We start from the raw sequence: 16,560 nt of genomic DNA, 5'->3' as shown, positions 1-16,560 counted from the left end.
AATCCATATTTCAAAATATTAATCTCTTTTCAAGTCAAGTGATGAATAAATCATTCATTTATTAACTGGAAGAGCGTATTTTGAAATATTATAATAGAATATAACTTTTAGTTTACAACATTTACAGGAAAATAAAAGCCAGTAGGTAAGCTTAGCAGCCGCTAGATGGCAATAGCTGCTATAGTCAAAGTTCTGCGTAAATTCAAAATCAAAAATAGAAAAAAAGCATTTTAAATACAAATTAATAATAAAATTGTTTAGTTTATTAAGTATAAAATTTTCAAATAAAAAGGTCAATTTTTTAATCAAAAGTGGAATAGTTGAATTATAGTTTAAAAAAATTTTCAACCACATAAATGATTTTTCAACCAACAAGATTAATCTGTCAAGAAAAAAGAAAAATTTTCAAAAAAACACATGACTTTTCTATTGAAAAGGATGACCAAATTTTTAACCAAAAAAATGCATTTTCAGCAAAATAGAAGATAAATTGTTTAACAAAAAAAGGATAGTTTCAACAAAGTACATGTATATTTGAATAAAATGTATAACAAAAACGAAATAGTTAATAAATTTTTCGTTAAAAAATCATAATTATCAACTAAAAAAGGAATTTTCAACAAAATAATTAATTTTTTAACCAAATTAATTAATTTTCCACCAAAAATATATTTTTTCAACCCAGAAAAATATTTCGCTAACAGAAAAGACGAATTTTCAACCAAATCGTTCAATTTTCAATTAAAAAATATATACAAAAAAAATTAATTTGCAACCAAAATTTCGAATCTTCAGTACAAAAAGATAATTTTTAACAAAAGTTCGATTTTAAATCAAAGAAATGTATTTTCTACCGAAAAGATGATTTTTCAACCAATAAGTTAAGTTTTCAACTAAAAAATATCAATTTGCAAGCCAAATTAAAGTCGGTGCTTGGATTGTCTGTTAAAAAATGTATTTTAATCAACACAAAAAAAACAAAGTTTAAAAAAAAAATTGTTAAATTTGTAACTGAATAAATTAATTATTAACCATAAAGATTAATTTTCTGCCAAAACAGACCAATTTTTAATCAAATACATGTATTTCGAAACAATAGTTTAATTTTTAACAAAAATATATATATATATATATATATATATAAATTTACTGCCATAAGATGAATAATTAAATTTTCAATTAAAAAAATTTTTTAATTTTTAACCAAAAAATATATAGTTAAATTTCAAACAAAAAAGATAAATTTTCAATAAATCAAATGTATGAACTGTTAAAGAAATTATTGAAATTGTTTACCAATACAGATCAATTTTCAACTAAAATTATTGGAATACCACGTTTAATTTTCAGTTCAAAAAAAAGATTTAAGTAAAAAAAATGTCAACAAAATAGTTCAAAATACAACCAAGGAAATGATTTTTTAACTTAAATGATAAATAGTCATCCAAAGAAATATTTTTTAACCGAATAGTAGAATTTTAAAGCAATAACTTGATTTTTTATTCAGCAGGAATATATTTCTTCAAAAAAGGATACATTTTTCAAATTTCAAAATTTGCAGCAAAATTTTATTTTTTCAAAAATACATACATTTTTCAAGAAAGTAAAAGATTTTCTAAATGAGGAAAAATAAACTTTAAACCAAAAATGGAATAGTTCAATTTTCTGTTGAAGAAAATGATAAATTTCAAGCAAAAAGAAGGAGCTTATAAACAAATAATGGAATTTTGAATTTAAAAAAATCAAACAAAGAAATAAACTTTTAACTAAAATGATGATTTCTTAAAATGATTTTTCAAACAAATCAGAATAAAATTTTCACTAAAAAAGAGCATTTTTTTTACAAAAAATATGAATTGAAAAAAAAAATTTAACCGAAAATGAAATAGTTGAATTTTTATTAAAAAATAATATTACATAATTTAAAAAAAAATAGTTAAATTTTGAAACAAATAAATTAAATTTCTACCAAAAAGATGATTTTTTAACAAAGAAGAATCTTTAACCCCTAAAAGAATGATTTTTATTTTAAAAGTAGTTCATTTTTAAACCAAGTAGTGGAATTTTCACAAGAAGAAATATTTTTTCAACTTAAATAATAAATATCTAGCAAAAAAAGTAATTTTTATTAAAGTAGTTCATCTTTAAACAAAACAAAATAATTCTGGACTAAAATAATGAATCTTCAATAAAAAAAAATTTGTATTAAAGTATTTTATCTTTTAACCAAGTAGTGGAATTTTCAACTAAAAAAGTGAATTTTTTCAACGTTCATTTTTTACGAAGTCGTTCAATTCTCAAAAAAAAATTAATTCTGAATGCAAAATGTAATAGTCAAGATTTATAACAAAAAATGGAATCATTAAATTTGCAGTCAAATAATTTTCAACCTGAAGAACAAATTTTCAACAAAATACTAAAGCTTTCAACCAAATTGAAGAATCTGAATCCAACGAAATGAGTTTTTAGCATATTATTCCAAATACTTGAACAATTAGTTCAATTCTTACTTGTTTTATAAATAAAGTAGCAGTGTTTAAAAATGTTTGATAGAAAAAAAAAACAATTTTTCTTTTACACTATTTGAATTTTCGCGGACATTTGACTAAAGTAGCTAGCACCACCTAGCAAAACGTATCCTCTACTACAGGTTTCTCTCTCTCTGACACGAGATGTCGCACTTGTCACTTTTTAGTTTTGTAAGGTTGTCACTATTAACACACGTTTTCCGGTAAATTTCGCGGGAATGGAATCGTCATTGTCATTGTTTTGATGGTTTTGATATTTTGATTACTCAAAATATTTATTTTAAAGCTTCTCCCTTTTTGTCTCCTGATATTTAGATTTTTGAATTTCTTAGCAGTGATTGATCAATAATAATTTTTTTTGACATTTCGAGACAAATATTGAACTCAGGATGGCGGATTCAACGGCTTGGACAAATACTCGAGTAGCATTAAAAGACTTTATCAAGCTTCTAAATTGCAATAAATGGTAAGTTTTTAGACTATGGGCTTTTTATACATTTTTTAATGAATTAAAAAAAATTCTTTTTTGAAGACACACTTTTATTCCTGAAATTGAATCAGATACAGATACTTAACCTAGAATCTTTGGGACCATCCATATATAAAAATAACATTTATGAACATACAGGTTGCCAGTAAACTAAAAAAAAAAGATTTTATTTGTTAACTTTGAAAGAAAAGTAAAAGATTTTAGTGGATTTTGAATCACTGCAATTAACAAACAAGAATCGCAGTACGAATAAAATTTAAAAATTATTTTCTAACCTATAAAATTCAAATCTCTTTGAACCCGTTTGAGTTTGAAAGGTTCCACAAATCGTATTTATTAAAAGAAATTTTGGATTTCGAGTACGTTTAGTTCTTATAAATAAAATTTGTCTCTCCAAGAAGAATCATTTTCAGCCAAGAAATATTTTTTTCATGCAGAAATTAAGAAAATTGTTGAATTTTAATCTAAATAGACAATTTTTCAAAAAAATAGTTGAAATTTCATCCGAAAAATATTAATTTGCAACAAAAAAGTGAATTCTCAACCTGACAGTTGAATTTTCTATCAATTTGTACAATTTTGCAGACAAAAATACGAATTTCGCGGCAAATAGTTGAATTTTTAAACCAAAAATATGAATTTTTAATAAAAAAGTTAATTTTCAATCAAAAGTATAAATTTGCATACGAAATTAAATTTCGGCCCTAAATGGCGAATTTTCTACAAAAGACATGAATTTTCACCCATATAAATTAGTTTTGTGCCAAATTATTTGAATTTTTATTTTCCACTAAAAAATATAAAATCACAATAAAAAGTAGAAAAGTTGATTTTTCAGGAAGATTAATTTTCTACAAAAAAAAAACGGATTTTTAACAAAATATATGAATTGTCAACCAAATAGTTGAATTTTCTATTCGAACATATAAATTTACAATAAAAATTGGAGCACTTGAAATTTCAGTTGAAAAAAAAAATTCTACGAAAAAAAACGACAAATTTTCAACCAAAAAGACGAATTTTAACGGGAAAAAATTGACAATACAAAATAGAACAGTTGAGTTTTTAATTAAAAATTAATTTTCAACCCAAAAAATGGATTTTTAACCAAAAAGATCCAAGAAGATTAATTTTTTGCTAAAGCAGACACATTCAAAACAAAAAATGGAATACTTAAAATTTTAGTTGAAAAAAATATATAATTTTCAACCAAAAAGAAACAAACAAATTTTCAACGAAAAAGATAAATTTTCAAGCAAGAAGATCAATTTTCTACCCGAATGAATTTTCAGTTCAAAAATTAATTTAAGAAAAAAAAACAATAAATTTTCAACCATAAATACGAATTTTAACTAAAAAAAATTAACAATATAAAATAGAACATTTTAGTTTTTAGTTGAAAATTAATTTTAAACAATAAATTTTCAACCAAAAAATCAATTTTCAAGTAACAAGATTAATTTTCTACAAAAAAAATTAATTTTTAACAAAATATATGAATTTTTAGTCAAAAAGATGAATTTTCTACCAAAAAAGACGAATTTTAACAAAATACATAACCAAATAGCTAAATATTGAACTAAAAAATAACAATTCATAATACGAAATAGAACAGTTGAATTTTTAGTTAAAAAATTAATTAAAAATAAATAATACTAAATTTTCAAGCAAGAAGATTAATTTTTTACTAAAAAAAAACTAATTTTTAATAAAATTTATGAATTTTCATTTAAATAGTTGAAGTTTGTACTAAAACGGATAAATTCACAATTAAAAAAGAAATTCATGAATTTTTTTTTTTAATAATATCAATTTTCAACCAAAAATAATCATTTTCAAGCAAGAAGATTAATTTTCTACTAAAACAGATAAATTCACAATAAAAAATGTAACATTTTAAATTTTAGTTGAAAAAAAAAAAACAGCCAAGAAAATAGTTGAATTTTCTACTAGAACATATAAATTCGCAATGAAAAATAGAAAATTTGAAATTTCATTGAAAAAAAAAAGTAATATTCTTCAACCAAAAAATCAATATTCTAGCAAGAATATTAATTTTCTACTAAAACAACTAAATTCACAATAAAAAATAGAAATCTTGAAATTTCAGTTTGAAAGAAAGAAAAAAAAATTTCAACCACAAAAAAATAAAAAAATTTCAGCCTAATTTTTTTTTTCATTTTTCAGACAAAAAGACAAATTTTCCACAAAATATTTGAAGAATTTTTAACCCAAAAACATGAATTTTTAATAAAAAAGGTAATTTTCAATCAAAAGTATACATTTTTAAACAAGATTAATTTTCTACCAAAAAAGAAGAATTTTTAACAAAATACATAACCAAATAGTTAAATTATCAAACTAAAAAAACAAAAAATTAAGAATACAAAATATAACAATTCAATTTTCAGTTAAAAAATTAATTAAAAAAAATGAATAAATATATAAATTTTCAAACAAAAAATGGATTTTTAAGTAAAAGATTAATTTTCTACCAAAAAGGAAGAACTTGTAACAAAATACATAACCAAATAGTTAAATTTTTAAATAAAAAACAAGAAATTAACAATATAAAATATAACAGTTGAATTTTCAGATAAAAAGTTAATTTAAAAAAAAATTATAATAAAGTTTCAACTAAAAAATTGGATTTTCAAGCAAAAGATTAATTTTCTACCAAAAAAGACGAATTTTAACAAAATACATAACCAAATAGCTAAATATTTAACTAAAAAATAACAATTCATAATACAAAATAGAACAGTTGAATTTTTAGTTAAAAAATTAATTAAAAATAAATAATACTAAATTTTCAAGCAAGAAGATTAATTTTCTACTAAAAAAAAAAGTAATTTTTAACAAAATTTATGAATTTTCATTTAAATAGTTGAAGTTTGTACTAAAACGGATAAATTCACAATTAAAAAAGAAATTCTTGAATTTTTTTTAAAAATAATATCAATTTTCAACCAAAAATAATCATTTTCAAGCAAGAAGATTAATTTTCTACTAAAACAGATAAATTCACAATAAAAAATGTAACATTTTAAATTTTAGTTGAAAAAAAAACAGCCAAGAAAAAAAAATTTCAATCACAAAAAAATAAAAAATTTTCAGCCTAATTTTTTTTCCATTTTTCAGACAAAAAGACGAATTTTCCACAAAATATTTGAAGAATTTTTAACCCAAAAACATGAATTTTTAATAAAAAAGGTAATTTTCAATCAAAAGTATAAATTTTTAAACAAGATTAATTTTCTACCAAAAAAGAAGAATTTTTAACAAAATACATAACCAAATAGTTAAATTTTTAAATAAAAAACAAGCAATTAACAATACAAAATATAACAGTTAAATTTTCAGTTAAAAAATTAATTTAAACAATATAATAATAAATTTTCAACAAAAAAATGAATTTTCAAGCAAAAGATTAATTTTCTACCAAAAAAGAAGAATTTTTAACAAAATACATAACGAAATAGTTAAATTATCAAATTAAAAAACAAAAAATTAAAAATACAAAATATAACAATTCAATTTTCAGTTAAAAAATTAATTTAAAAAAATAAATAAATATATAAATTTTCAAACAAAAAATGGATTTTTAAGTAAAAGATTAATTTTCTACCAAAAAGGAAGAACTTTTAACAAAATACATAACCAAATAGTTAAATTTTTAAATAAAAAAACAAGAAATTAACAATATAAAATATAACAGTTGAATTTTCAGATAAAAAATTAATTTAAAAAAAATAATAAAGTTTCAACCAAAAAATTGGATTTTCAAGCAAAAGATTAATTTTCTACCAAAAAAAAAAAACGATGTTTTAACAAAATAAATGAATTTTCTACTAAAACAGATAAATTCACAATAAAAAAGGTAAAAATTGAAATTTTAGTTGAAAAAAAAATTCAACAAAAAAAACCACAAATTTTCAACGACAAATAAATTTCCAATAAACAAGATTAATTTTTTTACCAAAAAAGACGAATTTTGAACAAAATACATGAATATTTAATCAAATAGTTACATTTTTATCTAAAAAAAATTAACCATACAAAGTAGAACAGCTGAATTTTTAGTAAAAACTTAATTTTCAATATATATATATATATATTTTTTTTTTTGTAGAAAATTAATTTTTTGATTGAAAATTTATTATTATATTTTCGTCAAAAGTTAATTTTTTAACTGAAAATTCAGCTGTTCTATTTTGTGTTAATTTTTTTTTTAGGTAAAAATTTAACTATTTGGTTGAAGATTCATGTATTTTGTTAAAAACTAGTCTTTTTTAGTAAAAATTAATCTGTTTGGTTGAAAATTTGATGTTCTTTTTTGGTTAGAAACTAATTTTTTTAACTGAAAAATAATTTTTTCTATTTTTTATTTTGAATTTATTTTTTTTAGTTGAAAATCAAAATTCAACTTACTTGGCAGAAAATTCATTTATTTGGGTGAAAATGCATGTGTTTTGCTGTTAGCGCCGAAAATTAATCTTGTTTGAAAATTTCTACTTTTGATTGAAAATTAACTTTTTTATTGAAAATTCATATCTTTGTGTTAAAAATTCAACTATTTTGGGGAAAATTCGTCTTTTTTCTAAAAAATTTAACAAATTTTTGGGCTGAAAATTTGTTATTTTTTGTGCTTGAAAATTATTTTTTTTTTCTTTCAAACTGAAATTTCAAGATTTCCATTTTTTTGCGAATTCAGCTGTTTTAGTAGAAAATTAATATTCTTGCTTGAAAATTATAATTAAAAAAAATGAAATTTCAAATGTTCCATTTTTTATTGTAAATTTATCTGTTCTAGTAGAAAATTCAACTATTTAGTTGAAAATTAGTTTTTTTTTTATATTAATTTTTTAACTGAAAATTCAACTGTTCTGTTTCGTAGTGTTAATTTTTTTTAAGTTGAAAATTGAACTATTTGGTTCTGTATTTTGTTAAAAATTTATCTTTTTTGGTAGAAAATTAATCTTCTTAATTCAAAATTCATCTTTTTCGGTGAAAATTTGTTGTTTTTTTTTTTTGTTGAAATTTGTATTCAACTAAAATTTCAGGGGTTACATTTTTTATTGTGAATTTATCTGTTTTAGTAGAAAATAAATCTTCTTGGAACTTTTTGGTTTAAAATCCATTTTTTTGCTTAAAAATTTCTTGTTTTTTGTTTAAATAATTTTTTAACTGAAATTTCAGCTGTTCTATTTTGTATTGTTATTTCTTTTTTATAAAAATTTAACTATTTGGTTGGAGATTCATGTATTTTGTTAAGGTAATTTGTAAACAATTTTGTTAAAAATTCGTCAAAATAGAAAAGATTAATTTTCAGTTAAAAAAATAATTTTCAAGAATAAATTTTCCACCAAAAAATGCATTTTCAAGCAAGAAGATTAATTTTCTACTTAAATTGATAAATTTACAATAAAAAAATGGAATATTTGAAATTTACGTGCATAAAAAAATAATTTTCAACCAAAAAAAAAAAAAAAAAAAACCAATGAATTTTCAACAAAAAAGATGAATTTTCAAGCAAGGACATTAATTTTTTACCGAAAAGGACGAATTTTTAACAAAATAAATTAATTTTCAACCAAATAGTTAAATTTTCATCTAAAAAAAATAAATTAAAAAATACAAAATAGAACAGCTGAATTTTCAGTTAAAAAAATAATTTTCAAGAATAAATTTTCCACCAAAAAATGCATTTTCAAGAAAGAAGATTAATTTTCTACTTAAATTGACAAATTTACAATAAAAAATGGAATACTTGAAATTTACTTTCATAAAAAAATAATTTTCAACCAAAAAAAAAACAATGATTTTTCAACAAAAAAGATGAATTTTCAAGCAAGGAGATTAATTTTTTACCGAAAAGGACGAATTTTTAACAAAATAAATTAATTTTCAACCAAATAGTTAAATTTTCATCTAAAAAAAAAATAATTTAAGAATGCAAAATAGAACAGCTGAATTTTCAGTTAAAAAAATTATTTTCAAGAATAAATTTTCCACCAAAAAATGCATTTTCAAGCAAGAAGATTAATTTTCTACTTAAATTTATAAATTTACAATAAAAAATGGAATACTTGAAATTTACTTTCATAAAAAAATAATTTTCAACCAAAAAAAAACAATAGATTTTCAAAGAAAAAGATGAATTTTCAACCAAGTAGTTAAATTTTCACCTAAAAAAAAAAAAAATTAACAATACAAAATAGAACAGCTGAATTTTCAAACAAGGAGATTAATTTGCTAAAAAAAAAAGAATTTTAAACAAAATATATGGATTTTTAACCAAAAAGATGAATTCTCATGTAAGAAGATTAATTTTATTTTTTCAACTAAAACAGATACATTAAAAAGACTCTTCGATATTATTTTAAAAAAGCAATTTTTAACAAAATAGATTGATAAAGAATAAAATTTTCAGTAAAAATTGAAGGTCATGTTTAATATTTTTTTATAAATTATGTCCAGAAAACTGGAAATTTTGTTTAGTAAATTAATTTAATTCTCCACTGGGTGGCCCCTTATTCTGAGGCCTAAAACCTCAAATTCGCACGGTTTTTTTTTTTGGTTGTTAGCGAAGAAAGGCCAACGGATCCTATAAGATACATCGATTGTCAACATCTTTTTTGCTCCAGTTGCGTGGAGCAAGCCACGACTTGTTTAAAGTGTGGCATCCCAGTTCGACCAGCAGACATAAGACCAGATCATATCGCAGCAACTATTATCGCCGGTTGTGATGAAATCGCAGAAATAATATTTGCCGATGGGTATATTTTAATTTTATTAATTAAAATTTACGAAATTCAATTCAGGAATAGTCCAAATTTCAACCAAAAATCCAATTATTAAATTCGGAAAACGCACGAAGTATCTTAATTTTAAATTTAAAAAATAAATAAATACAAAAATAGGTCAGACAGGGTGTCCGGCTACCTTAAAAACCTGGAATTCTCCTTGGATTTTTTTAAACCTTGAAAATCTAGAAATCTTCTTGAATTTTTCACGAGAGCCTTGAATTTGATTTTTTTGTTTTGTTTTTAAAACAGTAATTTTATGCACATGCGAAAAGTAAGTTAAATCTTTTAGTTAATCTTTAGTTATAGAATATTGAAATATAAATTTTTTTGTGGCATTTAACTTATAAAATAATAAAAATTATTCGTTGAAAATTTCGATGTTAATTAATTTTCAGAATTAAAATGAGTTATGGACGTGCAAAAAGATTTCAGGGATCTCAAATATTTGAAAAATGTGGATAGTAAACCATATTTTTAAGATTTCGAAAAGTTTCAAATATTTTAAACAATTTACACATTTTTTAGGTGATATCAAAAGATTTCACAAAATTTTTTATAAAAAATTCATAAAGATTTCAAAAGAAAACAAAAATTTCATAAAGGTGGAGTACACCAGATTTCAGAGATTTTAAAGCATTTCAAAAATTCTTAATGATTTAAAAATTTTTAAGGTATCTCATAAGATATCACAGAGATTTTTAATATTCCAGCAATTTCACAAATGAATGTAAAAGATTTCAAAAAGACTTCATAAATATTTCAAAAACTTCATAAGGTTTTTTTTATAAGAATTCAAGAAATTCGAAGATTTCGAAAAGGATAAAAAATACCATATATTTCAAGAATTTCAAAACATTTCCAATATTCGATTGATTTCAAACAATTACAAACAAATTTCCAAAAGATTTCAAGAATTTTAAATATTTAGGAAGAAATAAAGTACCCAATTTTTAATAATTTCAAAACATTTTAATGATTTCAAAAAGTTTTAACAAATTTGAGAAGATTTTAGAAGCTTTTAATGATTTCTAACGAACAGAAAATATTTCACGAACAAAGATTAAAGAAAGATTTCAAAAAATTTAACAAAGATTTCAAAAATTGTAAAGATCTTTAAGACCGGGAAAACCGGGAATTTACAGTTCATTTTTTTACCGGGAAGTTTACAAATTTTTAAAAGAAAAATCTGTCTGTTCTAAGCTTAGATTGTTTAATTTAAAGAATACTGAAATTCGTTTTTAAAGACTTGAACAAAAAAAAGCCTTTGATGTTGAAATTTTTGGATAAAAAACAATTTTATTTAATAAATAAATACATGTTTTTTATGTGTCTGTACTTCAAATAATAAAAAGTGAACAAAAACGAGTTGAGAAAACGATTTTAAACCAGTAAAAAATTTACGAATTTTCAGATTTTAACGTTAAAACTTAAAAGGTTTCAATTTGAAAGTTTTAGTCATTAAAAAACTTAAAAATAACTTCATAATAATATATGCTTAATTAAAGGATTTTATTAAATTTAAAATATTTTTTTAGTCTAAAATATTCCATTTTTAACCCATTCAATTTGAAATTTTTTATTTAAAAACAGATTAATTATTAAATATTTAGCAATATTTGAATTTTTATTTAAGACAAGTAAATTGAAACCAAATATTTAAAAGTAAAGAATCTTTAACTGAATTGTTTGGCATAGAAATCCTGGATTCGTTAAAATTTCGAAAAATGCTTAATTTGTAAGTGAAATTTTTGATTTATAATTTACAAATGAACATTTGTAGAAAAAAATTAGAGTAACTTTAAGAGATATTTAGGAGTGTTAAAAAGATTTAAAATTATCATGCAAATTTTAGAAAGTTTTCTTAAAATCTTCTAGAATGTTTTTTGAAAATTTTGTTTGAATCTTTGAAATACTTTTTAAATATTCTCTTAAAATTATTTTTCAAAGCGAAAAATTATTTTTCATTTTCCTAGGAATCTCAAGAAAATGTTTTTATTCTTTTGAAGCCTTTCACAATTCTCAAATTTCGCTTAAAAATAATAAATGTTCAATTGTTATTTATACATCCAAATTGTAAAGAAATTTTCTAAAATTTACAGGATTTTTTGAAAATTTTAGAAAAATTTCAATTCATTTTTACAGATACTTAGAAGTTCTGAAAAAATTTCGAAAATAATTTTAATTTTAACACAACTTCTAGATTTCTCAAGATTTTGAAATAAAATTGTGAAGCTTTCTAATGATGTTTAAACTATTTAAAAACAAAATAATTGAATTTCTAATTTGAGAAGAATTACCTCAAGTGGAAATTTTTTTAGCTTTAGTGTTCCATTTTTTAAATTTCATTGACCGTGAAAATTGTATGCGGTTCGATTTTCAACTAAAAAACATCAATCTTCAACAAAAAATGGAAAAGAAGAAGAAAAAATGAATTTTTTTCAAATAAATTAATTTTTAATCAAACAGTTGAATTTATCTACCGCAAAATACAAATTAAATCAATTTTCAACTAAGTATTTTTATTGAGGAGAATTAATTTTCAATAAAAAAACGAATTTTCAACTAAAATTATAAATTTTTAACGAAAAAAATTGACTTTTAAGAAAGAAGTTCAACTTTTTTTCAACCATGCAGTTGAACTTTTTATCTAAAAAGATAAATGTTCAACAAAAAATGTAATAGTTGATATTTCAACGAAAAATATTGTGATTTAAAATAAAAAAACAGTTGGATTTAATCAACAAAGACAATTTTTCAACAAAATGCTTGAATTCTGATCTAAAACAGATTAATTTTTAACCGCACATTGCATTTTTAACCAACAAAAATTTATTTCTACAAAAAAATATGAATTGTCAACAAAATACATCAACTTTCACCATTTTCATTAATTTTTGAGTCGAAAATAAGGATGTTCTACAAAAAAATTGAATTTTCAACTCGAAAATATGAATTAAAAAAAAAACAGTTCATTTTCAACCGAAAAGGACTTATTTTTAATCAGATAGTTGTGTTTAGAACCAAAAAATATAAAATTTCTACAGAAAGTGGTACATTTTAAAACAAAAAAAAAGAATTTTTAACAAAAAAGAATTTATAATAAATAAAATAGTTGAATTATCAAGTCAAAAAGACGAATTTGTAGTAAACCAGTTGAATTAGATTTTGAACCAAATAATAAAATTTTTGAATATTAAATTTATTTACTCTCGCGGAAATCTTTTAATTTTAATTGAATTCTTCTAACTTCACTCAATTTTACTAAATTAAATGACTTGAAAATCTGTTTTTAGGTGTTTTTTTTTAACATAAAGTATTAACCTTACCTTAAATTTTGAGGAATTTTATAAAATTCTTTTGAATTCCCTTCAATTCTTCTAAATTCGATCCAATTTTCCTAAACTCATTGAATTTTTTTGGATTTGTATCAATTAACTCAATTTTTTAATGAATGTCCTCGATTTTTTTTTCATTTTCCTGAAATTTATCTAAATTCTCCCCAATTTTAGTTGATGTTTTTTATAATATTATCCTGAATTCGTAGTTTTTAAAAATTTACACTGAAGTACTTTAATCTCAACTGAAATTCTTTTAGGCATTTTATCAAATTTTTTGAATGCCCCTCAATTTTTTCAATCAATTTCAAACTTAATAAAATTGAATGCATTTTTTAATATTGTTGAATTATTTTCAATTCAATTGATTTTTTTCATTCATTTGGAATTTTTATGAATTCCATCGAATTTCTCTAATTTTCCTTCAATTTCTCTAAATTCACTCGAATTCCATTTAATTTGTTGTTTTTTTTTTTTCAATTCACTTAAATTCTATTGAGTTCGGCCTGAATTCTGTTCCCTCCGATTGTGTTTAATTCTGAGAACATTTTTTTATTTCTCAACTTTTCCTTAATTATATTATTTATAATTTTTATGAATTTCATCAGTCTCAAATTCCCTCGAACTCATTTACATTCATTTGCATTTTAACTTAAATTCTTATTATTTTAGCCTAAATTGTTTTAAATTATTTTGAATTCTTTGGAATTCTCTTTATTTCTTTAATGTCGCTAAAAAATTGAGTTCTTCTAAATTCACTGAATTCTACTCAATCAAATGGATTACAAATTATTTTAATTCATCCCAAAGTCTTTCAAACTCACTTTGAATTCTTTGGTATTTTATCAAATTATTTTGAACTCCCTTGAATTTTTCTAAATTCGCTCAAACTTTCGTATAATTTTTTTTAGTATTTTTTTCAATTTGTCCTAAAATATATTAAACTAATCTGAAATTCTTTTAAATTCCCCTAAAATTTTCCGAATTCATCCTAAATTTAACGAATTCAATTAATTTTAAACATTTTTTAATTATTTTAATTCACTTGAATTTTTTATTCACCTTTAATTCTGTTGAATTCCATTGAATTCTTTTAAGTTACCTTCAATTTCTCTCGGATTTTATTTCATTCGTTGATTTTTTTCTCAATTTTTTTTACTTCATTTAAATTCTGTTGAATTTGCCTTGACTCCTTTTGATTTTAAAAAAGTTATTAAATTATATTGTTTCAAAGCAATTTTAGTAAAATCAATGGAAGATTTCGAATTAAAAAAAAAAATTTCAACTCATTTGAATTTATGTGGGTTTTAACCGGAATTCTTATTAATTTAGTCTGAATTCTTTTAAATTATTCTGAATTCCTTGATTTTTTGTTTACTCTTCCTGAAATATTTTTAATTCACTTAAATTCTTATAAAGCTACTCAAATTATTCAATTTTGAATTCATTCAAAATTTAGAATTAATTTAATTTTTATGAATTTCATCGAATTTTTCTCATTTCCTTGAAATTCATATAAATTGACTTTAAATTTATTTGATTTGTGTGTGTATTCTATAAAAATAAGTTTAAAAGACTTCAGGGTGAATAAAAAAAAAAACTAAACAAATTTTTACAACTATTTAAGTGAGTAGAAATAAGTGAATTTAGATAAATTCAAATAAATTCAAAAGATTTCAGCAGAATTGCAGAGACTGGTGAAATTCATAAGTGTTTGAAATAACATAATGTTGAAGAAAAATTAAAAAGTTTTCATCGAATTGAGCAAAATTGCAGTAAACAGAATTCAGGAATTTAACAGAATTTAAGTCAATTGAAAATAATTATAATAATTCAAAAATGTGGAATGAATTGAGAAAAATTAAAGAAAATTCAAAAGAATTTTGATGGAATACCTAAAAGAATTCCAGTTCAGTTAAAAATACTTCACGGAGAATAAAAAAAAAACTATTAAAAAATTTCATGAATTTAGTAGAATTGAGGGAATTTAGAAGAATCAAAGAAAATTGGATGAAATTCATACAAAATTAATTTTAGAAAATTCAAACGAATTGAACCAAAATTTCAAAATTTTAAACAATTCCGTTGAATTCAGATTCAGGATAAATTTAAAAAAAACATGAAATTACTCAAATTTGAGTGAATTTAAATACATTTTCGAAAAATGATAAACAGTCGATGTAATTCAAGGTAAAGTTTTACAAAAATTTAAGTGAATTGACAGACATTAAAAAATTGTCATTAATTTTAGTAAAATTGAAGTGATTATAGAGAAATTCAAGTGAATTAAAAAAATTCAGAGTAATTGAAAAAATGGAAGAGAATTGTAAAAAATTTAGGATAAATCCAAAATATTTCATTGATTGCAGAAAAATTGTATTAAATTTGAAAGAATTCAATGAAATTCCTAAAAAATAATTCAAGTGAGTAGAACACAATTTTTTGATCTAAAAAAATCCATTGAATTTAGATAAATCAGATTTAACAGAATTAGCTCTTTTCATTGAAAATTAAGGAAAAAGAATCTGTTAAAATCAATAAGAATTCACGGTGAATTTTAAAGTCTTCAGAACGAATTAAAAAAGTCGAAAATCCAAATAAGATCCATTGAATTCCGTGGATTTGAAATTAATTTCAAAAAATTTAAGGTGAAACCAATATAATCGGAATTAAAAAGAATTCAATAAAATTGAGACATTCTTGGAGCCTTTATTTTAATTTATTGAAAAAGGGTGGAATAAAATTTATGAAAATGCAATTAAAAAATATTTGAAACATTAATTTCATTCAATAAATGTGTAATGAATTTAAAAAATTGAATGGAATTAAAAATAATTAGCCATTTCATCAAATTATTTTTAATTCCATTCAATTTTTTTTAAATTCATTACACATTTATTGAATGAAATTAATTTTTAAAATATTTTTGAATTATTTTCAATTCAGTCGAATTGCTGTATTCTGCTTGCATTTTTATAAATTTTATTCCACCCTTTTTCAATAAATTAAAATAAAGGCTCCAAGAATTGAACTGAATTGAAAATAATTCAAAAATATTTAAAAAATTAATTTCATTCAATAAATGTGTAATGAATTTAAAAAATAATTTGACCAAATGGCTAATTAAAAAAATTCAAGCGAATTATAAAGAATTCGCGAAAAATCAAAAAAAAATTCAAAATATTCCATTGAGTGAATTTATAATAATTTGAGTGAATTTGATGAAATTCGTACAAGATAAAATTAAAATAATTCAAGTGAATAGACCAACATTTTTCAAATAAAAAAACATTCCGTGATTCCGAGTGATTTGAAAAAAAAAACACAGAATTATTATATTATTAATATTTATGCAAAATAATATTAAGTTTATTGGAAAAAGATCCAGTGAATTCCAT

The 16,560-nt window shown here is 21.2% G+C and overlaps 1 protein-coding gene across 5 annotated transcripts in view; it reads left to right on the top strand.

The window, feature by feature from the left end:
* Positions 1–2,750: 2,750 nt before the first annotated feature.
* Positions 2,751–16,560, top strand: part of LOC117179703 (BRCA1-associated RING domain protein 1-like) — a 52,257-nt gene continuing 38,447 nt past the window's right edge. For 3 of the 5 annotated variants that reach the window (XM_033371734.1, XM_033371730.1, XM_033371729.1), the window contains exons 1-2: positions 2,751–2,994; positions 9,606–9,797. In XM_033371734.1, coding sequence (XP_033227625.1) covers positions 2,918–2,994; positions 9,606–9,797 — 269 coding nt within the window. In that variant the 5' untranslated portion in view covers positions 2,751–2,917. The remainder of the gene's footprint in view (positions 2,995–9,605; positions 9,798–16,560) is intronic. The other 2 variants (XM_033371731.1, XM_033371732.1) reach the window with 2 other exon arrangements.

This window comes from Belonocnema kinseyi, chromosome 9, assembly GCF_010883055.1.
Source record: "Belonocnema kinseyi isolate 2016_QV_RU_SX_M_011 chromosome 9, B_treatae_v1, whole genome shotgun sequence".
NCBI lineage: Eukaryota > Metazoa > Arthropoda > Insecta > Hymenoptera > Cynipidae > Belonocnema > Belonocnema kinseyi.
This window is presented reverse-complemented; position numbering and strand designations above follow the sequence as displayed.